This window comes from Citrus clementina, unplaced genomic scaffold (genome assembly GCF_000493195.1).
Source record: "Citrus clementina cultivar Clemenules unplaced genomic scaffold, Citrus_clementina_v1.0 scaffold_6, whole genome shotgun sequence".
Lineage (NCBI taxonomy): Eukaryota > Viridiplantae > Streptophyta > Magnoliopsida > Sapindales > Rutaceae > Citrus > Citrus x clementina.
Genome location: NW_006262139.1, coordinates 17,013,326 through 17,036,744, shown reverse-complemented (window position 1 = coordinate 17,036,744; position 23,419 = coordinate 17,013,326). Strand labels below are relative to the sequence as shown.

Here is a 23,419-nt window from a genome sequence, read left to right as displayed (position 1 = left end):
ATTTTATGTGCACTCTACGGATGTGTATATACATGGGCTGTTTTAGTTTGGAAAGAGGTCAAATTTCAAATTGAATTTTTCCATTTAGCAAAGTCCAACAAAATGACTCAACCAAGAAGCAAAAACAGAAAGAAAACCCCAGTTTAATGGGTTGCACGAATGAGCATAAATTAAATCGATAGAAAAGTGAAAACATACGTGATGATCAGAGACGCTAGAAGGTGATGACATAATCGAATGGTAATGGGGTGCAGTCAATAACGAATCCGATCAGTGATTGATGCAAGATTGATGTGAAATTCTAGTTATGCAATCCAAGAGGGGGGTGAATTAGAATTCTAAAAATTATTCAATTTATAAAGAAAAGCTTAATGCAAATATAAACCAAATTCAAAGCAATAACAAATAAGGTGATCACAATACAAAAAGATAAAGGAAGAGAGATTCAAACACAGAGATTTTTACGTGGTTCGGCCAACCTCGCCTACGTCCACGCCTCCAAACTTTCCGGGCTTGAGGATTCCACTAAGCAAGCCTCCAAGGCTTCAAATACTTACACTTGACTTCCAAGGTGTCAATAACCTTTACAACAAGAGATTATCACAATCTCTTTAACCCAAGTGTATCCCAACACTTACAATCACTGAAAACAAAAGATTACAAATTTTTTTTGCCTCTCACAATATTTAAGATTACACAATGATGCCCAATATGTGAATAGATGAAGCAAGAATGTGTTCAAAGCTCTATGAATGTTGCATTCTCGAGTATAAGCTCAATAGTCGTGTTGTAATCAATCTTGTTCGAATTTGAATGAGCTTATTTATATTTGGAGCTGAAAAACTAGCCGTTACAAACTGTCGGTCCGAAAACGGTTCGTCGTTAATCATTAACGATTAACCGTTTAGGCTGGTCAAAAGTTATTGTTGAGCCAAGTTTCAAATAAACAGTTTGCCGTTTAGCCTTACCCTTTCGCCATTAAATTCCAGAGACCTGCAAGATGAACATCAGTTATCCATTTACATTAAACGGTTAAGGATTTGCATGAAGTGACATCTCTGGATAGTATCGGTTAACCGTTTGTAATAAACGGTTCGCCGTTTGTTTCCAGTAACCTACAAAACAATTTAGCCTTATCTGATTTTGTTGAACGGTGCCAGAAGAGTACAACCTTCTATTCTGGATGTTATCGGTTAACCGTTTAAATAAACGGTTCACCGTTAAATTCCAGTAGCCTTCCCAGCTTTTTGTGTTTTCCGTTTTTCTTAATCAGTTAGAGCTTAGGCAATATGTAGCTCTCTGGTTTTAATCGGTTAACCGTTTGAAGGAAAACGATTCACCGTTTATTTCTAGAATCACATTTTAAACCAAATTTTGCAGATAGTCATTTTCTAATTTGAAAGTCCATCTTTTATTAATATGATTGGAATGATTATAAGGATTTCATTTATTAAGGAATAACTCCAATATTTTAATAAAAAACCATTTAAAGTTTCTTATTATCAAAATCAATATTATTAACATATTCATGTTAACAATCTCCTCCTTTTTTATGATGACAAACTTCATTTAATATTTTGCTCCCCCTTAATATATGCTCCCCCTAAATGTATGGCCAAATTAAGAAATGTACAATAAAAAGATTTTTGCTCAAGAAAATATTTTTAAATTCATTTTAAATCTCCCCATAATTATCTCCCCCTTCATCATCAAAAAGAAAAGAGAGAAAGGAAAACCGCAAATCCGTTAAAGAAGTTACCCGATTTTGGCGAGCGAAAATTTGGGCAGAGTTTCCCCTAAAAAGGAGCAAAACCACTAATACAAAAGGAGATGAAAACACTTCCAAAATATAATAACAACAACTCCATCATCCAACAAACCAACAACGCCATGAACAAACAAACCAACAATTTCATCAACCAATATCAAGTCATCCAAAATCAAGAACATCACACAAACATATCATCAAAATCCATAAAGAGCATATAGAGGTGGCAGTGTATATAAAAATATAAATGGCAACACACAAACAACCACAATATGAAATGTATGTGCGAAACTAGAACTCAAAAACTATGGAGGTGGAGAAGATGTGCTCTTTGGATCATAACCGAAATAGCGGAGAAGAGTGCGCTGTCCAACGATAAGCTCAAGCTGCTGATCAATGCTCTACTGCTGGAAGGTCTGAAAGTCAGAACGTAGCTGTTGGTGGTCACGGGAAAAAGTGTCCAACCGATCAAGAATCAGCTGCTGGCGCTCCGAAATTCGGTGAACATCAGCAATCAACTGCTGCACAACGTCTGAAGCAGGGGGCTGAACTGGAGCTGGAGGTGGCACAGAGGCAGATGGCTGCTCAGGGACAGCAGATGACTTAGCAGCAGGAGGTTGCTCGAGAGCTAGAGGTGGCTCGAAAGAGGAGGAAATGTCAGCATCCATCGCATGCTCCTCAGAGTCAGAGTCAGCTGGAGGCCGGGGGACAAAACGGCAACGCAGAGGATGAGGATAAGCTCTTAATCGTAAATCTGGAAGCTTATCAGGAGGATAGACATCGTTGAGCATCCGATCATCCTCCGGAACAATCAAAGTATCCCGATTTTTGGAGTTTTTGGTCTTTATCCACTCTCTATTCTTCCTAGAAAAGCTGATACTAGTCATGGCCTCGGGACCAATCCGTTTAGTCTCCATATAATCAGTATCGAGAAGAGGCACCTCAAAGCGTCGCAGTATCTTAGTAATGATACTGCCATATGGAAGCAAGCGGTGGTTAACCGCGGGAGTACTCAACATGTGCCGCACAATAACATAGCCGATAACATAGCCGAGGTTAATGGGACGGCCTGAAATGAGACTATCTAAGAGGCCAACGTCCAACCTCGTAACCTCATCCGAGTGACGCTTTCTATGTGTCACTATGTGCTGTAAGATAGAGTGAATAATGCGAACTTGGAGAGGTAAAAGTTGAGACCGAAAAGGTAGAAAACAGATCTCATCAGACAAGTCTCGACGACGACAAATATTACGGACTCCATCAGTATGACAAAAACTGTCAAAGTGAAGGGTTTTCTTAGAGGTGTAAATATCATGACCCTCACTAGAAATACCAAGAAAAGACTCGCACTAAGTTGGGATAAACTCGGTCATCAAAATCAATGGCAGACTCCTAAGACTGAAGTATATCCCTAATGCTTCTACCACATACAACTAAAGTACTAAAATCATTTATTTCAACATAGGAAGAGTCAAGTACCTTTCTACCATTGAAGCGATCCTCGAACCGCTTTGCCAAGGAAGACATGGGGAAATGAATTCTTACGAATTCAGAGACTTCCCGTAGTAGTCTAGGGTTCCTTGGAGGCACAGATTTTCGCCTGAGATTTCTCCGAGGGGGTTCAGCCATGGTGAAGCACAACATAGTGTGAAAATTGCGAGAGAGATGTGATGAAAAGAAGATTAACCGATTATGTGCTTAGGAATAAGTAAAGGATGTGATTTTAAGGCTCAATTGAGTTGAAGAAGGGCAAGAATCAGGTTAAAAATGAAGAAAACCGAACGACTGTAGTTAGGGTTTAGATTTGGGATTTGTCAATTTTGGGCTTGATTTGAATATCTAAATCGGTGAAAGTGTTCTAAAGGTGATAAGAAATGATGTTGTAGGTTTGATTTGGCAAGAAAAGCAAGAAAAATGAATGTTTGTGGACAGAGGAACCTTCGGCTGCGCAACAATGGCCGAAACGGTGAAAGGGCAACTGGAGAAGGAGGAGAAAAACCTTTGAACAGTTTTATAATCACGAAAATGGTTAACCGTTTAATTAAACGGTTAGGGGGTAACTTTCAGAGGCTAAAGAATGGGAAACGGCGAAAGCTTAAGCTCTTAACGGCTAAAGAATAACTGTTAGAGGACTCTCTGTTTTTAAACGGTTTACCGATTGCATCAAACGGTGAAAGAGTAAAAAAAACAGACATATAATCTAGTTTCTAGAATAAAACGGTTCACCGTTTATTGGAAACGGTTATCCGTTTATTTTATCTATAATTTCGCACATTTGATTTAATTTTTGGCCAACAAATAATACATTCCAAGATCATTTAATTGATCTAAAAATGTTTTATGAGCCATTTTAATGCATGATTCATGAACATGTATTCAAGCAATTAATTCATATAATCAATCAAGAATTAACAAAGCAAATACATCATTTGAATATCAAGCTTAAGCCTTTCATAAATATTAATCATCAATAAGTAAATCAATTCAGTACACTCAATAGCATGAATAGAGACGTTAATACGAAAATTTCATCATCCCAAGTTCATGCCGAATTTTCGAAAATTGTTCTTCGCCAAGGGGTTTGATAAAAATATCGGCGAGTTTTTTTTCTGTAGAAATAAACTCTAATGCAATATCTCCCTTTTGAACCTGATCTCTTAAGAAATGATGTATTATTTCTATATGCTTGGTTCTAAAGTGTTGAATGGGATTCTTTGAAAGATTTATAGCACTAGTATTATCACACTTAATAGGAATTTGTTCTAGGTTAATACCAAAATCTCTAAATGTTTGTTTCATCCAAAGAGCTTGTGCACAACAACTTCCTGCAGCTATATACTCAGCCTCGGTAGTTGAGAGTGCAACAGAATTTTATTTCTTGCTAAACCATGAAACAATAGAGTGACCTAGGATATAGCATGTTCCACCAGTGCTTTTCCTATCAACTTTATAACCGGTAAAATCCGCATCCGAATAACATGTTAAATCTATATAAGTTCTCCCAGGATACCAAAGGCCAATATCTATGGTTTCACTCAAATAACGAAAAATTCTTTTAACGGCAAGCAAATGAGATTCCTTGGGACAAGATTGAAATCTTGCGCACAAGCATACACTAAACATGATATCGGGTCTACTTGTAGTTAAATAAAGTAAAGATCCGATCATACCTCGATACATTTTGATATCCACTTCCTTGCCTTTTTCATCTTTGTCAAGTTTGGTTGTTGTGCTCATTGGAGTGTTTTTGGTCTTTGAGTCATCAATGCCGAATCTTTTGAGTATATCTTTTACATACTTGGCTTGATTTATGAAAATTCATTCCTCATTTTGTTTTATTTGCAGCCCAATGAAGTACTGCAACTCTCCCATCATACTCATTTCAAATTCATTACTCATGCAAAATGAAAATTCTTTACACAACAATTCATTAGTAGAACAAAAAATAATATCATCAATATAAATTTGAACAACAAGTATGTTATTGTCCTTATGTTTGACAAATAGAGTAGTATCCGCTTTACCCATTGAAAAATCATTTTCTAACAAGAAATTCTTAAGTCTATCATACCATGCTCTAGGTGCTTGTTTTAAGCCATACAAAACTTTAAATAACTTATACACATGATTTGGAAATCTTTCATTTTCAAAACCAGGGGGTTGTTTTAGATACACTTCTTCCATTATAAAACCATTCAAAAATGCACTTTTCACATCCATTTGAAATAAAATGAAATCTTTATGACATGCAAATGCCAACAACATTCTAATTGATTCTAGTCTAGCTACGGGGTGCAAATGTTTCATCAAAATCAATTTATTCTTCTTAGTTGTAACCTTGAGCCACTAATCTAGCTTTATTCCTTACAACCACACCGGATTCATCCATCTTATTTCTAAATATCCATTTAGTACCTATGACGGATTGATGTTCCGGTTTAGGAACTAATTCCCATACATTGTTTCTTTCAAATTGATTTAACTCATCTTGCATTGCCATAATCCAAGATTCATCATTTTCCGCATCCGCAAAGGATTTGGGTTCAATTTGAGAAATAAATGCATTATGCTCACAAGTATTTTTAAGAGATGATCTAGTTGTAACACCACGTGAGGGATCTCCTAAAATTACATCCTTATGGTGAGAAGAAACATGTCTTCACTCCTTGGGGAGTGATTAAGATGCACCTTCATTGTGCTCTACATTCATTTCTTCATGTTGCTCATCTTTATTCCCATGAGACGCATCCTTTTGGTTATCGTTTGATGATTCTTTTTGTAAGTCTTCATCTACATCATTATCAACAACAACTTTCTCCATAGAGGATGGGTTAGACTCATCAAAGGTAACATGCATAGATTCTTTTACAACTAATGTATTTTTGTTATAAACTCTATAAGTTTTGCTTGAGTTTGAATATCCAAGAAAAATACCAACATTAGATTTTGAATCAAATTTGCCAAGATTGTCTTTCGTGTTCAAAATAAAACATTTGCATCTAAATACTTTGAAATAACCAATGTTGGGTTTTCTATGTTTCCAAAGCTCATAGGGAGTTTTGTTAAGGTTAGGTCTAATCAACACACGATTTAAAATATAATAAGCGGTGTTGACGACCTCGGCCCAAAAATACTTAGGCAATGAATTTTCATTCAATATAGTCATAGCCATTTTCTTGAATGGATCTATTCTTTCTCTCAACAACTCCATTTTGTTGTGGAGTTTTAGGTGATGAAAATTGATACTCAATGCCAAAGTCATTACAAAAAATCTCAAATGCATGATTTTTAAACTCTCATCCATGATCACTCCTAATGCATGCAATATTATATCCTTTTTCATTTTGTATTTTCTTACAAAGCACTTTAAAGGCATCAAGAGCATCATCCTTATTGGCTAAGAATAATACCCAAGTATATCTAGAATAATCATCCACTATCACAAATGCATAATATTTGTCATTTAAACTAGCATATCTAGAGGGCCCAAATAAATATATGTGAAGAAGTTGAAGTGGTTTTGAAGTAGAAATATGATTTTTATTTTTGAAAGCTGTTTTGATTTGTTTTCCAAATTGACAAGCTTCGCAAATCTTATCTTTTTAAAAATCAATTTTCGAAAGACCTTTAATTAAATCATTTTTCCAAATTTTTGAAATCAAATCCATACTTGCATGTCCTAACCTTCTATGCCATAACCAACTATTATCATGCAATGCCGAAAAACATTTATCAAGAGTAGATGCACATTCTATATCAATTATATAAACATTACCACATCTATTCCCAACAAATAAGATTTTGCCATCACATTAATTCTCAATAACATAACTAAATTTATCAAAGATAACTTTATAACATTTGTCACATAATTGACTAATACTAATTAAGTTGTGTTTCAAGTTCTCAACTAAACATACATTCTCAATTAGAGATGATGAAACTTTACCAACATTTCCAATTCCAAAAATTTTTCCTTTTGAGTTGTCTCCAAAAGATACGTCTCCACCATTTTCAATTTTGGTGAAGCTTGAGAACCATGCATAATTTTCGGTCATGTGCTTTGAACAACCACTGTCCAAGTACCATTTATTTTTCTTCTTCTTTAAGTCCTACAAGGAAAATCTCAAGTTTTAGGTACCCAAAGCTTTTTGGGTCCTCGAGAGTTAGCAACGGTTCCTTTTGGAACCCAAATACATTTGATACCATAATATGCATTCCTTTTTACGGGACATCTATATTTCATGTGACCATTTTTATTACAATAATGGCAAACAATCTTATGATCACTTGTGGAGGTAGCTTTAACAAAATAATTCTTATAATACTTTTACTTCAAGTTAGACTTGTACCCAAGTCCTTCTTTATCAAAAATATATTTTTGTGAGTTAAGCATATTATCCAACATCTTTTGCCTATTTGTAAATTTCAAAACAATCTCATTCAACTCATTGCTCTTTTTCTTAAGCATTTGGTTTTCATTTTTCAAATTATCCATGTGTGATTTTAAATGCTCATGTGAGATGCTAGGTTTCTCTTTTGATAATGCAATTTCATCGGGCAATGTTTTGTTCTCTACTTCTAGGCATGGAATTCTTGCATTTAGAGATTCATTTTCATTTTTAAGCTTTGTCATTTCCTTTTTAAGACATACATTCTTTTTACCAATCTTCATCAACTCATTATGTAGTTCTTTAAAAGCATCATACAATTCATCATAGGTGGGATCACTTACCTCATTGAGATCATCATCTCCTCCTATTGCCATAAGCGCTAGGTTTAATACTTCTTGTGATCCTTCTTCATCACTTGAATCTTCCTCGCTATCATCCCAAGTTGCAACCATTGCTTTCTTCTTGAGTTTGTTGATAAGTGGGCACTCCGATCTTATATGGCCAGACTTCTTGCATTCATAGCATGTGATTACCTCATTCTTCTCCCTATGGTTCTTAAAGTTTCTGAAATTTCTTCGCTCTCCGGTTTTCTTGAAGAATTTTCTGAACCTCCTTGCTAGCATGGCTAGCTCTTCATCATCTGGTTCACTCTCCCCATCACTCTCATATTTTGAAGCTTTGAGAGCAATGCTTTTCTTCTTCTCTTCATGCCTTTTTTCTGCTACCAAATCTTCTTCATATGAAATGAGAGAACCAATTAAATCATCAAGAGGTAAAGTATTTAAATCTTTGGCCTCTTCAATAGCGGTTCTTTTTAGTCTTCATTCTTTCCTAGGGCTCCTAGAGTGTTTACTATATCCGTAAATCTCGTATACATAGAGTACACACTCTCATTTTGTTCCATTTGGAACAACTCATATTGTCGAGTGTACCTGCTAATTTTTGACTCTTTCACTTGATTTGTGCCTTCATAAACTACTTCAAGTTTGTGCCAAATTTCATTAGCACTTTCACAACTAGATACTCGATGAAATTCTTTCTTATCAAGTGCACAAAATAAAGCATTCATAGCTTTGGAGTTTAGAGAAGCTTTTCTTTTTTCCAATTCATTCCATTCCCTTGAAGGTTTTGGAATATCTTCCCCGAATTCATTTTTAGTTAGGGGCAAAAAAGGACCATCACATACAACCTTCCAAATTTCATAGTCTAAAGCTTGCAAATAGATTCTCATTCTAGTTTTCCAATATGCATAGTCATTACCGTCAAAGAACGGTGGTCTAGTTGTGGATTGCCCTTCTCTAAAGGTTGAGTCATTTAGGGTTGCCATGGATCTTTTACTCTAGACGATTAAGTCCTAATAAGAGAACTAAGCTCTGATATCAAATGAAATTCTAGTTATGCAACCCAAAAGGGGGGTGAATTGGAATTCTAAAAATTATTCAATTTATAAAGAAAAGTTTAATGCAAATATAAACTAAATTCAAAGTAATAACAAATAAGGTGATCACAATATAAAAAGATAAGGGAAGAGAGATTCAAACGCAGAGATTTTTACGTAGTTCGGTCAACTTCGCCTACGTCCACGCCTCCAAGCTTTTCGGGCTTGAGGATTCCACTAAGCAAGCCTCCAAGGCTTCAAATGCTTACATTTGACTTCCAAGGTGTCAATAACCTTTACAACAAGAGATTATCATAATCTCTTTAACCTATGTGTATCCTAATACTTACAATCACTCAAAACAAAAGATTACAAATTTGTTTTGCCTCTCACAATATTTAAGATTACACAATGATGCCCAATATGTTAATAGATGAAGCAAAAGTGTGTTTAAAGCTCTTTGAAGATTGTATTCTCGAGTATAAGCTCAATAATCGTGTTGTGATCAATCTTGTTCGAATTTGAATGAGCTTATTTATATTTGGAGCTGAAAAACTAGCCGTTACAAACTGTCGGTCTGAAAACGGTTCGTCGTTAACCATTAACGGCTAACCGTTTAGGCTGGTCAAAAGTTACCGTTGGGCCAAGTTTCAAATAAATAGTTTACCGTTTAGCCTTACCTTTCGCCGTTAAATTCTAAAGACCTGCAAGATGAACATCAATTATCCGTTTACATTAAACGGTTAAGGATTTGCATGAAGTGACCTCTCTGGATAGTATCGGTTAACCGTTTGTAATAAACGGTTTGCTGTTTGTTTCCAGTAACCTGCAAAACAATTTAGCCTTATCCGATTTTGTTGAATGGTGCCAGAAGAGTACAATCTTCTATTCTGGATGTTATCGGTTAACCGTTTAAATAAACGGTTCACCGTTAAATTCCAGTAGCCTTCTCAGCCTTTTGTGTTTTCCGTTTTTTCTTAATCGGTTAGAGCTTAGGCAATATGTAGCTCTCTGGTTTTAATCGGTTAACCGTTTGAAGGAAAACGGTTTACCGTTTATTTCCAGAATCACATTTTAAACCAAATTTTGCAGAGAGTCATTTTCTAATTTGAAAGTCCATCTTTTATGAATATGATTGGAATGATTATAAGACTTTCATTTATTAAAGAATAGTTCCAACATTTTAATCAAAAACTATTTAAAGTTTGTTATCATCAAAATCAATATTATTAACATATTCATGTTAACATGATGATGAGCGATGAAATCAAGTGGCGAGCTTTTGTTTGTAGGTGGGAGAGATGAGATGGAACGATTGCTTAGATTAGGATTTTTTTTTGTTTTTAATTTATATTTTTCTATAACATAAGGGGCACTTTCAAAAAAAAAATTAATGAGGACATTTTCGTTATGGAGGAATTGGATTATGATTCCCAACCCCCCCTGGATTCACATCCTGGTATTCATTCCTTAATGTTGTGTGGGTCCAATGCATTCCATTCCCATTACTATCTTTAATGTAGCAAGTAAAAAGATTTTTATTTTTATTTTGATTACTTGATTTCGATTCCCATTTCAGAAATATAAACACACCATAAGTATGGTGTAAGTTTGGTGGATCTTTCAACACCCTCCTAGCGCTTTTAAATTTTCTTTCCTAAAATTTAATTTAAAAAACTTCACCTATCGCACAAAGTTGGAGCTCTTCTTAAAACGTGTCCATCACCATATAAGAGAGGTGAAGCTTTCAACACCCCTCTAAAATTCTTAGAAAAACACTTTTAAATTTTCTTTCCTAGAATTTAATTTAGAAAACTTAACCTATTGCAGAAAGTGGAGCCGTTGTATTTAAATCCAAAGACCACGGTCTGAATCCTAAACTTTAATTAAAATCAGAGACAATATATAATTGCTAATTTGCTATAGATAATGACTATAGAAATCAAATCTTGCCATTACATGTTCTTTCATCTCAGTACTGGTGGACCAACGCAGGATTCAATGGGATTATTAGTGATTAGTGAAAGGTTCCCTATTTTCTCCATTTGAGAACGATTTCAGATCTCTTTCATCATTATTTTACATTTATTTCATCAATTATATATATTATAATTGAGAATTCTCAAGTTTCGACATATGTACATTGTAAATTTTGATTTGATGCGCCTGTATATAAACGTCGTACACAAATGTTTAGGTAAATTCTGAACTTATTTTCTTGAAAACAAATAAAAATAAAAATCTATTTATGTGAGCTTGTTACTGATATTGGCAATGTAGGGTCAAGGCATAATTCTCTTATTATAATTATTATTAATATTTATGTACAACTTTGTAAAAGTTCATACCAAGAGCAGATGTTGATTCATTTTGTGTAATATATAAATGCAAGCATGCATACTTCGGTTAAAGGACTCTAAATATCATATTAAATTTAATTCCCTCCACTTTGCAAACTCCTCCCATCATTTAGTGCGATTTTATAATAATTAGAAAAAAGAATTTATTAAAAAAATACATCGTATCATAACATGTGTATCCTTGATCACTAGATGTTTACTATTCTATCTAATAATTTCTTATGAATTGAGTAATAATAATTAAAAATACTTCTTAATTTATTATGTATATGTTTATGGGATCAAGATGTAAATTTTTTATCCCAATATGGAGTAGTTTGATGCGTTTAAAACTTTACTAAAATTGGATATTTGGAGCTATAATTGATAAATTGATTGGTCCAAACGTCTATTCATGTTCCATTTAAAGGTGGCCAATGGGCCGGACGGCACGAGGCACGGCACGGGCACGGCACGAGCACGTCTCGATAGAGCACGCGGCACGCACGTGGGTCGTGCCGGGTTTAGATTTTAGGCACACAGGCCTTAAAAGCACGGCATGCGAAAAAGTACGCAATAAGCACGTTTCATTTTTTAATGAAAGTAAAGTTAAAATTTTATGATTTTATAAATAACTTGAAATTGAATCTTTTAATATCTTATATTGGTTCAAGTTTTTTAAATTTATTTAATTCTTAGTTTCAAAAAAATTATAATTGATTTATGTTTATAATTTATTAAATAAATAATTGATATCATGATTTTAATAAATAAAATTATAAATGTAATGATTTTATAAATATGTATTAATATTATTATAAATTATGATATATGACTCTACGTAATTCCAAGTTAACAATTAAGTTAACCCTTAAAAAAATTATTATTATTGTTATTGTTATGTGCTAAAAAAGAATTCTAATACCATAGAGTCAAACTTAGCAACTAATATTATATTCTCTTTTTATTATTAATTTATTATTATTGAATATGGACTTGAGTTTTGAATTTTTTATTCTATTAAATTAAAATAAAGGCATATGGATCCAAAAAAAATACATAAGCTTGAAAAAAATAAGACAACAACTTGGCATACGCTCTTAAAAAAAAGAAAAAAAAACGCTTAGTGCGCTATTTTTCCTAGGCACGGCACGAGTGGGCACGAGCACGTGTGGGCACGGCACGTGTGCTGGGTTGGCACGACACAGCACGGCACGAAATGAATAGTGAGCACGGCACGACACGAGCACGAGCACGCGTGGGCTTCCTTTGATGAGCTTGGGCCGGCACGGCACGGCACGAAATGAATAGTGAGCACGACACGAGCACGAGCATGCATGAGCTTCCTTTGATGGGCCTGGGCCGACACGACACGACACGAAATGAATAGTGAGCACGGCACGAGCACGAGCATGCATGAGCTTCCTTTGATGGGCCTGGGCCGGCACGACACGACACGAAATGAATAGTGAGCACGGCACGAGCACGAGTACGCGTGGGCTTCCTTTGATGGGCCTGGGCCGACACGACACGGCACGAAATGAATAGTGAGCACGGCACGAGCACGAGCATGCATGAGCTTCCTTTGATGGACCTGGGCCAGCACGACACGACACGAAATGAATAGTGAGCACGGCACGAGCACGAGTACGCGTGGGCTTTCTTTGATGGGCCTGGGCCGACATGGCACGGCCCGTTGGCCATCTCTAGTTCCATTATAAATACCCACTCTCAATTACATTTATTGCTTTTTCTTTGTTTGTGTATCTATAACGCAAAAGCAAGGAGATGATGTGATTGGAAGTGGAAGTGCAAATTGCTTTTTTATTTTTTTTTTATTTTTATTTTTTTCAAAACTTTATACAAGACGACATAGTTTTAAATTTCTAAAAAGAAACACAAATATGAGAATTTTTTAAATTTAAAATAGATTAATGAAGTGCTTTTTTTTTTAATAACAAACTTATATGAGTTATCACGTTGTAAATGGTCCATACCCCACTAAAATTAGTTAATTATAAAAAAACTTGGACCATATGCATCCTTTACTGTTTTTTTTTTGGCAGGTAACCCTTTCTCTTCTTTCTGAATCGAATTTGGAATGTAGCAAATTGAATCGTTGGATCCAATTGTGAAGGGAAGTGGGCTCAATTGGCTCCTTGTTCAAATGCGCCTATTACTATAAATGTAATTTGCTGTCACTCTCAACTCTATGGGACCTTCTTCGTGGCATGTACTCCTGTGAAGTGCTGCCCAAATTCTTCAAACCTTCTCAAATATTCGAAGGTTGTCCACTCTACTCACATTTCGTGAGGAATAGACTGGCCCCACTCAATTATTTGATAATTGAGGAAGGATTGTAAATAAGCCCCATAAATACTTAGAATAATGAGTGCAAGGGTTCTCCCATTGGACCAAAGACCCATTGGTTGCAAAAACATTTGTTACATTCATTGTTTTGGGATAAAATACCACGCTCATTTAATTTTAACTTTCATTATTTTTTTTTTATGATACACCCATATACATTCATTCAATAAGTATCTAACTCAATTTCACATGATTTATCTACATTTTCACAAACGTTGAAGAATTGAACGATCACATTTGATCTTATCGTATGCTTCAGTAACTCACTCACAATTCACATGACATTTCTGCCATGGGCCACTTGCTAACCTCTCTGCATCACACACTCCGAACGATTTGAAAGTTTGAACCTTTGTACAATGACACATAAGTCCATGTCTTAAACATGGCGGTTTAGTCTAATTTTCATCAAGAATTTTTACAAGCTTAAAAAGGTAAAATTGAGACGAGATAAAATGAGTCATGGTGCTTGGATTCCCCTCCCCCCAAAAAAGAAAAAAAAAATCTCTAAACAGAAGCCTTTTGTTTATACACGCTGATAGTGTACAACTAAGATTTGCTAATTTAGTCATTAAAAAAAGAAAAAGAAAAAGAGAGAGATTCTGTTAATTTAAGAAATCACGCATTTATTAATTTTAAACAATACGCATTTTTTTAATATATTTCAGCCACTAAAATGCGCGTGGTGTGCAGCCTCACAATTACCCTATTTTGATACAATTAAAAGACCATTTAGAATTTACTATTTTTAAGAAACAGGCAATTTTATTATTAAAAAAAAAAAAGGAAAACAGCCAATTTCACATCATCAGTGTATCAACCATCAACGCGGTCCTGGTGTAATAGAACTGGTTCTTTTTTTAATTTAAAATGAAGAAAGCATTTTACATTTCGATCGACCACTAGCACGCGCCTATGGAGAGAGAGTCTCCGATTTTTTCCCATTTGGGAAAAAAAAACATATTATTTTCAATTTTAGCGAATTGCTAAAATGCGCCCTACGTGCAGCGTCCCACTATCACTCTGATTTTGCTCCACTTCGCGCTTCTTGTGACTGTACTCGCCATTGCCTCTCCGTTTCCCTTCTCATAAATAAACCCCTCCCCCCGTCCCTCTCTCTCTCTCTCTTCATCTTTAGTCTCTTTTCATTTGTTTCTATTCACTAAAAACCAAATATATGCACGCACACACGCACAAAATCACAAACACGAAGCACTAAGTGGCTCACACGAACCGTTTGATTCCATCAGAGCGATTTTGATGACTTTGATTCGATCAAGTTCACTGATGACTTAAGATTCTAGACATTCAGTTCATTCGGTGGCGTTAGAATTTCAAATTGATTCTGCAATGTCGGTTTGCTTTCAACTTTATTGTCATCATCATCTTTCTACTTCGAACTAGCCGTGTGTTTGCTTTTATTTTATTACTTAAATCTTTTGTCTCTGTTTTTAATCTCTGAACCGTAATCTTCTTCTTCCTCTAGGTTTGGTATCATTGTGTTTTGTCATATTTGGTTGGATAATTTTGTGACGATGTTATTATGCTGCTCTTTTAAATCACATACATTATATCTTACGGTGTTGTATTTTTATTTATTTTTAGCTATTATTCCTCTTTTGGTTTGTTAGATGGTAACTGTGAATTTCCCTTCAGATCTTAGAACTGTAGCTATAAACGTTTATGTGTATGACTATGAGCGTGTTTGTGATTCAATTTTGCTTCTGAAATAACAGTCTGCCGTGTTTGATGTTTGTGTTGATTAACAATGCCTAGTTCTCCAACCATTTATTTTATGTTCTTGTCTTTCTAATGTTTGCTGTGATACACTGTTATCGTCAATTGAACATGCTTTTTTTATGAATTTGTTGTTTCTTGTTTATATTGTTTGTTTACTTATTTGCAGTTTTAAGATTTCGTTTGAAATTCATGATTATGAAGTTTTATGTAGTTTTTTTTCCCTGTTTTCCGATGACAGAAATGGCTGTGAGTAATAGTCATGTTTCTTCTAGAAACCTGCAAAAGAGCTACCTTGGTGGTGTCATATTTGGTTGCAAGAAGAGTACCATCAAAGAATGTTTGGCTAAACAACTATTTGGTCAGTTATTCGTGCATCCTGTGAATTTGTTTCTAGCAGCGTTTCAATTGTTGGTTTTGCATTTGTTGCTAGTATCTTGACCAATAACTTACGGGTTTTGTGTTGAATTTCAACAGGCTTACCTGCTCAACACTTCTTATACGTGAGGAAAGTTGATCCTGGCCTACCGCTGTTTCTATTCAACTACACTGATAGAAAACTTCATGGAATATTTGAAGCTGCTAGCCCCGGCATGATGAACATTAATCCATATGGTTGGACTGATGGTTCAGAGAGAACATCATACCCGGCACAGGTACTACATAAAGTTTTCTTTTCCAATCTTCCTGTTTTTTATGGTTATTTCTAACTGTCTGAGACATAATGTTTCATCAAGAGAGGTTCTTGTGCTGATATTATGCTACTTTGTTTATAAAGGTTCAGATTCGTGTGCGGATGCAGTGCCAACCTTTGAATGAAGAAAAGTTCAAACCAATAATTGCTGCTAATTATTACACTCCTCATCATTTCTGGTTCGAGCTAGATCATTCTCAAGCAAGCAAGCTGATCGCCCTTTTGTCATCTATGGCCATTGCACCAAGAGCTTGTGTACCACAGAATAGAGAAAACCAGAGAACAATTTTCTTACCTCTTCTGAAAAGGAACAGAATGGAGGAAGATAATAGGTTTAAGCTGCTTGGTTCAGAGGATGAGCTTGCTAAGCTCTCTAGTTGCACTTCAAATTCTTCGGATTCTGCTTTATCTGTAAATGGAGAAAGAGAGGAAGATGAATGGCATAGGCCATCTGCTTTGGAAATTGGGCAGTCTAATCATGGGAGTAGTAAGTCAGTTTCTAGAGATTCCGGTAGCTTAGATGGAGACGACCGACCATTGGAATCTCATTTAGATATGAAGGATGTTGATCAAGATGAGAAAAGCCTCATACTCATGGCACTTAAAGAATTGGCAATTAACCATGAACATCAAGACTTTTCTTCAACTGATTATGAAAATGAACTTGCTACTGGGGGCGATAGGCACTGTAGTTTTATTGGTGAACAGATGAGCTCAGAAGAGAAGATTGAAACTTGCTCGTCGTCTCGTTGTCAGTCCATCATAAATGAGGTAGTTGATGATATCCACCTTTATATGTCCTTTAACTTCCCATCAAAAGTCTTTTTTTATTTATTAATATTATATATCTGGTCTTAACAACATTGTCTGTTACTTTATCTAGTTGATCAAAGAGGTGGCAGAACTGAAGGCATTTAAAACAGAACAAACTCTGAAGACGAAAGAGTTGGAGCAGAAGCTGGTATTCCTTTGCCATTTCCTCAGACTTTGATCTCTGCGATCTTCCTAACTGTTTCATCCATCTTTTATAAATCATTTAAGCCATTACCAATTAGCATTTTCTTTTCACCTCATCTCTTTTTGCTGTATGTAACAGTATGCATTTACCATATGTTGGTCATCCTATGGAAATTGAATGGCTATATGTGGCTTTAATTTAAGTTTGAAGGAACAAAACCATTGTATGTGGGCTGTTTAAGTCCTTGGTGTCATCAAATTAAGTTTGGGTACAGATTCTGCTGGCAGACTTATGAAAGATGGCTTTGATTGTCGTTGCAATAGGTGATGATGCCTGGAATTTTTTTTTTTTTTTAATAATGCCCATTGTATAGACTGATATATTCAAACATATTGGAGCTATATAGTTTCCTCTGGATGTTTAAAGGATTTTGTTTTCATCATTAAAAGATATTCTTGATGTAATCCAATTTTTTTTTTTTCCCTTTTTTTACCATTGAGAATTGTAAATGGTAGTGTATGATTCTTCAATGATAAATCCCATAAAATAATAAAGAAATATCTACAGGAGTCTGAGTAATGCATAGCAGAACACCTATAGTGATAAGCAATATCGAATTCAGGCCTATGAAAATTTTAGTGAGTCACCATCGGAGTGATGGTCAAAATATCATAGTCATAGGTGCTTTGGTAAGGTTGATTATAAGTGGAAAGCAATAGAAACAATTGTCTGAGCAGTTGAATGATCCTTTCTTAATTCCACCCTCCCTTTTTTTCTAGGAAAATGACAAAATAAAATTCTGTGCTTCTCCATTTTTTATTTAGAGGGTTAAGTGTATGCCATTACTAATTCTTTGAACGCAATCAGTGTCATTGTAAAATCGAAGCTATTATGTATTTCTCTAATGATAAATTACAAAGGTCCTTTGCTCTTTTCTTCATTGAAGATTGATTTATTTGTTTTCTTCAGGGAAGAATTCTGCAGTTAATTACTGTGTAAACAAACCTTTTGTCAATTGCCCTGTGCTTCAGTTTTGCTTTTCATCCTTTGAATATATTTTGGTGCACCTACAGTTTGTGGGAAACAGTGCATAGATTGTTTTTCATTTCTCTACTCGATGCAATTAAATGAATAAAATTGATCCTGACATTTCAGGTTGATGCAGAAGCTGAAATCCAGCGGTTGAAAGAACATTGTTTGATGGTACAATCTCCAAATAGTGATACCAAGGAGTGCATGTATGAAAAGCTTCTTGAGTCCTCAGATGAGCTGCATTTAGATCCTTCTGAGTCAATATATCTGGTAGGTGGATGTGATGGTGACTCATGGCTATCAACATTAGAGTTATATCTTCCCTCATGTGATGTGATAAAAACTTTGAAGCCAATGAGCTCTGCACGTTCATATGCTTCAGCTGCTATGTTAAATGGTGAGCTTTACATCTTTGGTGGTGGAGATGGGAATTCATGGCATAATACAGGTATTAAGTCTTACTAAACTCCTGAAAAGAGTATGATTAGCAGGATTAATTAATCACTAATATTTTTATTATATTTTTTGTAAGTTGAATCATACAGCCCGGCGAATGATGAATGGACCTCACGCCCTTCATTGAATGGGACTAAGGGAAGCTTAGCTGGAGCTACTATAGATAACAAAATATTTGCAATTGGTGGTGGAAATGGATTAGAGTGCTTTTCGGATGTTGAAATGCTTGATTTGGACATTGGTAAATGGATTCGTACACGGTCAATGCTTCAAAAGGTAAAATTTTTTGCTTGCTTTGTATCTATCAAGTGAATCCACTTTTAAGGTTACAGTGGCTTGTGGAGGGGAAATTAATTTACATGTTGAGAGCCTCTCTTGAGTTTTTTTTCATAAAGCTGTTCCTGTTTCTGTTGGCTTTTATGTTATGCCACCTTGTGAGGTGTACATCACATGTGGGGTTACTAACACCAAGTCCATGATGTCCTTCATTTGTCTTTCAGCGATTTGCCCTTGCTGCAGCGGAACTTAATGGCGTGCTTTATGCTACCGGGGGTTATGATGGAAATGAATATATGAAGTAAGATACCTGCCATTTTGTACTCTTATGTATCTTTTCTTTATCTTTTTAGATGCAACATAGTTGCATGCACAATTAAATTTGTATGTGTCATCTGAAGAACTGGAAAAGAATTCAAAATATAGGATTATCACTTATTATAGTTTTTGGGATCTCGATATGCCTAATAGATATGATTCTGCAGACATATACATTTTTAATTATACACATGCATACCTATTTGAATAAATACGTTTGTTTATGTACAAGGAAAGATTTGACATTTTTAAATATGTTTGTTTATGAATAAATACCTATATGAATAAAAGTATGCACAAGCTCAAACTTTTTCTATGATTTTTAAGGAAATCATAGATCTTGGTGATATTTAAGCCTAGAATGGACTTGGATAGCACTTAATACCTAGACCCAGTGGTGCTGATTTTTTCATCCCTTAAGCTTTTTCGGACAAATGTTAAACTTACAGAACATAAGAGCCATCATCTGATACTAACAGAAGTCAGAAATAGTTGCTGCACGGTTGGTTTGATAGTATAGCTGATTTTACTGGCATGATACTTTTGATGATACCTTTTATTTTTCTGCTACCTCAGTTCTGCAGAAAGATTTGACCCCAGAGAGCATTATTGGACCAAAATTGCAAACATGAACAGAAGACGGGGATGCCACTCTTTGGCTGTTCTTAATGGAAAGCTGTAAGTTCATTTATTGATTTGTCTCATTTTTCCACTTCAATGTCACTTATATGACCTGTGCATGCTATCATAGAATGAGTACGATATGGTCCGTAAATTACATGTCATATATTCATTTTGATACTAGAATATCCAATATTAGGTGCATTTTCAAGTTTTATGTCTAGGAACTTGTATGGATAATTTAAGTTTTTCATGTGAAGACAGTGTTGCAATATGATCAAAGTTTAGCATAAGTCACAACGGACGAGCACAACCCTCTCCCCTACTCTTTCTCCCCCCGTGCACAATATTGGATGTGACCTAAAATTTTTGCACAAGTAAAGATGAATCTTTTTTTTTTAGTGGAGCTTCAGATTGACATGGTAATGACCGAGGGGACTAGCACAAGATTCCATTTCTTATGCTTATTTCTAACATCCAGATTCTATGCATTTATGAAGTACTTAATTTGAATTTACTTTGTAGATATGCACTGGGTGGTTTTGATGGTAGTGCAATGGTTCCAAGCATCGAGGTTTATGATCCACGTCTTGGATCGTGGATGAGTGGGGAACCAATGAAACTCTCCAGGGGCTATTTGGGTGCTGCTGTTGTCAAAGAGGCCATATATGTGATTGGTGGGGTGAAAAATGGTTCTGAGATTGTAGACACGGTACCTTATCTTTTGCCACAGTTCCCTCTTGGTGTAAAATTTAGGGGCATCAGGCTTACTCATCAATTATATGATAACAGGTGGAACGTTTTAAGGAGGGCCAAGGCTGGGAAGAAATTAACTCAAGAGCGATCGGGAAAAGATGCTTCATGTCGGTGGTGACCGTATAGTCATGGAAAGCGACTTTGATGAAGGTATGTACAGGCTGGGATGTGAATGTTTAATCTTAATCAACTAACAACTGGATAGCGAGCAAGTGAAATTTTGAAAAAAAGTTTGGTCTTAAATCGCACAGCCTTGACTAGTTATAGCTCTGTATAGAGTACGAGCCATTTTGCAGTACATTTCTGGACAAAACTCACCCTTGCAAATTTTGCTACAAGTTCTTATATTTTGATGTGGAGTGACGGTTGAGTAGGCGATCCTGGAGCAACAGGTTCTTTTTTTTTTGAAAAGAAAGTACTCCTTTCATTGCCTCAAGAAGAGAACAAATACAAGATTTCAACTGGAAATTCATTCAGCCATATACATGATTCCGACTTCCTAAGAGCTAACTTAGCTAGGTCATGAGCTAAATTATTACAAGTCCTCCCTACATGCTGAGCTTTGAAATTCTGGAAGCTCTTCTTGGCTTCTAGAATGTCGAAGAGCAACAGGTTCTTATTTTCTAAGAAGACGGCTTTATTTCAGCCATGTATTTAAGCAATTAAACGCACCGTTTTAACTCAAGGGCAGATCTGAGATCAAAATGCTAATTTTTATAATAATTATGCTACATTTCCGATATATAATTATCATAAGTATATTAAAAATTCTGTACGCTGTCTTTGCATCCAAAATCATCGCATGTAGTTAACTTTAAATGAGTTTTGCATGATGTAAATCAAAGGTTTACGGGTTTACTTTCATTGCTTTACGGAAAGTTATTACAATTGCAATTTCTTAAAAATTTTATTGTACTAAAATCACATGTTTCATATTCTGTCGAGTCTTGGATGGTTCAAACCTTGTTCATGGATTTGGTGGAAGCCGGGTAATAACAAAAATGGATCGTACAAATTTGTGCTTATTTTTTATTCATTTAAAAAAGTATGCACATGATAGAGATATGATAACGTATACTTGAATCTTATCATATGCAATCGTCATACAAGTTTATTTGAAGAAGAATTAGTTAAGGACGGAGGAAGTATTATTAGGCAACTCCACTTGATTAAAAAAAACAAAAAACACTAAAATTATATCTATTATTTAAGTTGCCGTCTTGTGAATTTAATTTAAATACTTCTATAGATTCATGAGTTCAACAGTTTTAGTTCTTATTTTTATAGGCTTAATTAAAATGTCTCTCAAATTAAAGTTGTGATATTTTATTTTGAATTTATTATGAAGTTGTTCCCTCTAAACTTAATTTTGTAACCCCCTCTCTAAGAGTTACAAATAAAGTAATAAGGAAAACAGAAAAAAAAAAAAAAAAAAAAAAACGAAAAGAAGGTTGTAGCAAAACTAACTAGTTCATCCGAAAAGTTTAATAAAGTGGTTGAAAAGTATATATTCAAGAAAGCTATATTTTACTAACCACTAGGAACTTTAAAAAAAAAAAGAAGTTGAATTTTATTAATTTAAGAACAATAACCATTTAAAAGTGTAGCTACTAATTAGTGTAACATTATATGGTTAAAATTACTACCAATTCATTAAAATGGTGTTTCTTTTTAATTATAATTGTATTTTTTTTCCAACCTGAAAAATGATTTTTCAGTTGGTGTCTGGTGATTTAATTTTGTAGCCATAAAAAGATTGGCCCTATTTTGATAATTTACAAAACATCACCATCTGCAGCCAGGCTCCACGTTGTTGTGGAATGAACGTGGGCTGCTGTGGCTGTTTTTTGTTACTTTTTTTTTTCCATCGTATTATTATTTGAACAAAAAATATTACGTTATTTGTTTCAAACAATGCTTTGATTTTGATCAAATGAGAAACGTAAGCTGAATTCAGAACGGTTGTTTTTTGGCCATTCATGAAAAATTGAAAACATGTCAAATGCGTGTTTTCACACCGTACAAGAAACAAAAAATTGACACGCCAAGAATTCTTAAAATACAGCAAAAATTCTTCTTCTTTTTTTTTTGGCATGTGGTAAATCCTTTTAATTTTTAACGTTATTAGGAGGCAAAGTAGTCGTGGCTCTCCTGCAAATCTAGAACGCGTAGTTTTTTATAATCAAATATATTGAAAGTCAATAATTTTGTTTATACTGCGCATATGGCTTTAGGGTTTTGGTTTCATATTTTGCAAAAGGGTGGGACTATATGCACTCTAAAAAATATTTTGAACACTTGTAATTTTATAAAAAAATTTATATTACAAATATACCCATAATGTCATTTACTAATAAGGACAATTTAGTATAAATAAATAAAAAATTAATCTAGACAAACATATAATGCAACCCATGCAATATGTACTGTAACTATAATATTTTAAATCCTATTTTTTATTCACAACAAATGCCTTCCATCACATAAATTTATTAATTTTTAACTAGTGTTAATATTTAAAACTCAATCAAATCACTCGCCACTCTTGTCAAGGAAATCATGACTCGCAAGTTCTCCACTTTTATGATGTAGTAGAAATCATACTAATCATATTTTCTCTCTAACTCAATTAAATTCTGCCACTTAATTTCATAGTAATGTGGCATAGTTATATTAAATCAATTATTAAACTCAGTTATTGGTTATTGTTTGCTAAAGGCCTGACATAAATTGCTTATTGTTTTGAATCTGAAAAGAAAAAAAAGTGGTTTTTTGTTGTTCAAGATCTAAAAATAATAATATGCATAATTTGCAGCTCGGAC

General features: G+C 34.7%; 1 protein-coding gene across 2 annotated transcripts; it reads left to right on the top strand.

Annotated features, from left to right (window-relative positions):
- Nucleotides 1–14,867: 14,867 nt before the first annotated feature.
- LOC18039418 (kelch-like protein 12) lies at nucleotides 14,868–21,324 on the top strand. Of its 2 annotated transcripts, XM_006429434.2 has the most exons (11): nucleotides 14,868–15,101; nucleotides 15,728–15,847; nucleotides 15,964–16,142; nucleotides 16,265–16,951; nucleotides 17,064–17,141; nucleotides 18,294–18,618; nucleotides 18,703–18,902; nucleotides 19,127–19,203; nucleotides 19,797–19,898; nucleotides 20,367–20,553; nucleotides 20,634–21,324. In XM_006429434.2, the coding sequence occupies exons 2-11, from the start codon at nucleotides 15,730–15,732 to the stop codon at nucleotides 20,721–20,723; spliced, it is 2,043 nt and encodes a 680-aa protein (XP_006429497.1). In that variant the 5' UTR covers nucleotides 14,868–15,101; nucleotides 15,728–15,729; the 3' UTR covers nucleotides 20,724–21,324. The 2 variants fall into 2 exon arrangements, with proteins under 2 accessions (XP_006429497.1, XP_024038195.1); XM_024182427.1 differs by lacking the exons at nucleotides 20,367–20,553; nucleotides 20,634–21,324 and adding an exon at nucleotides 20,106–20,194.
- The last annotated feature ends 2,095 nt before the right edge of the window (nucleotides 21,325–23,419 follow it).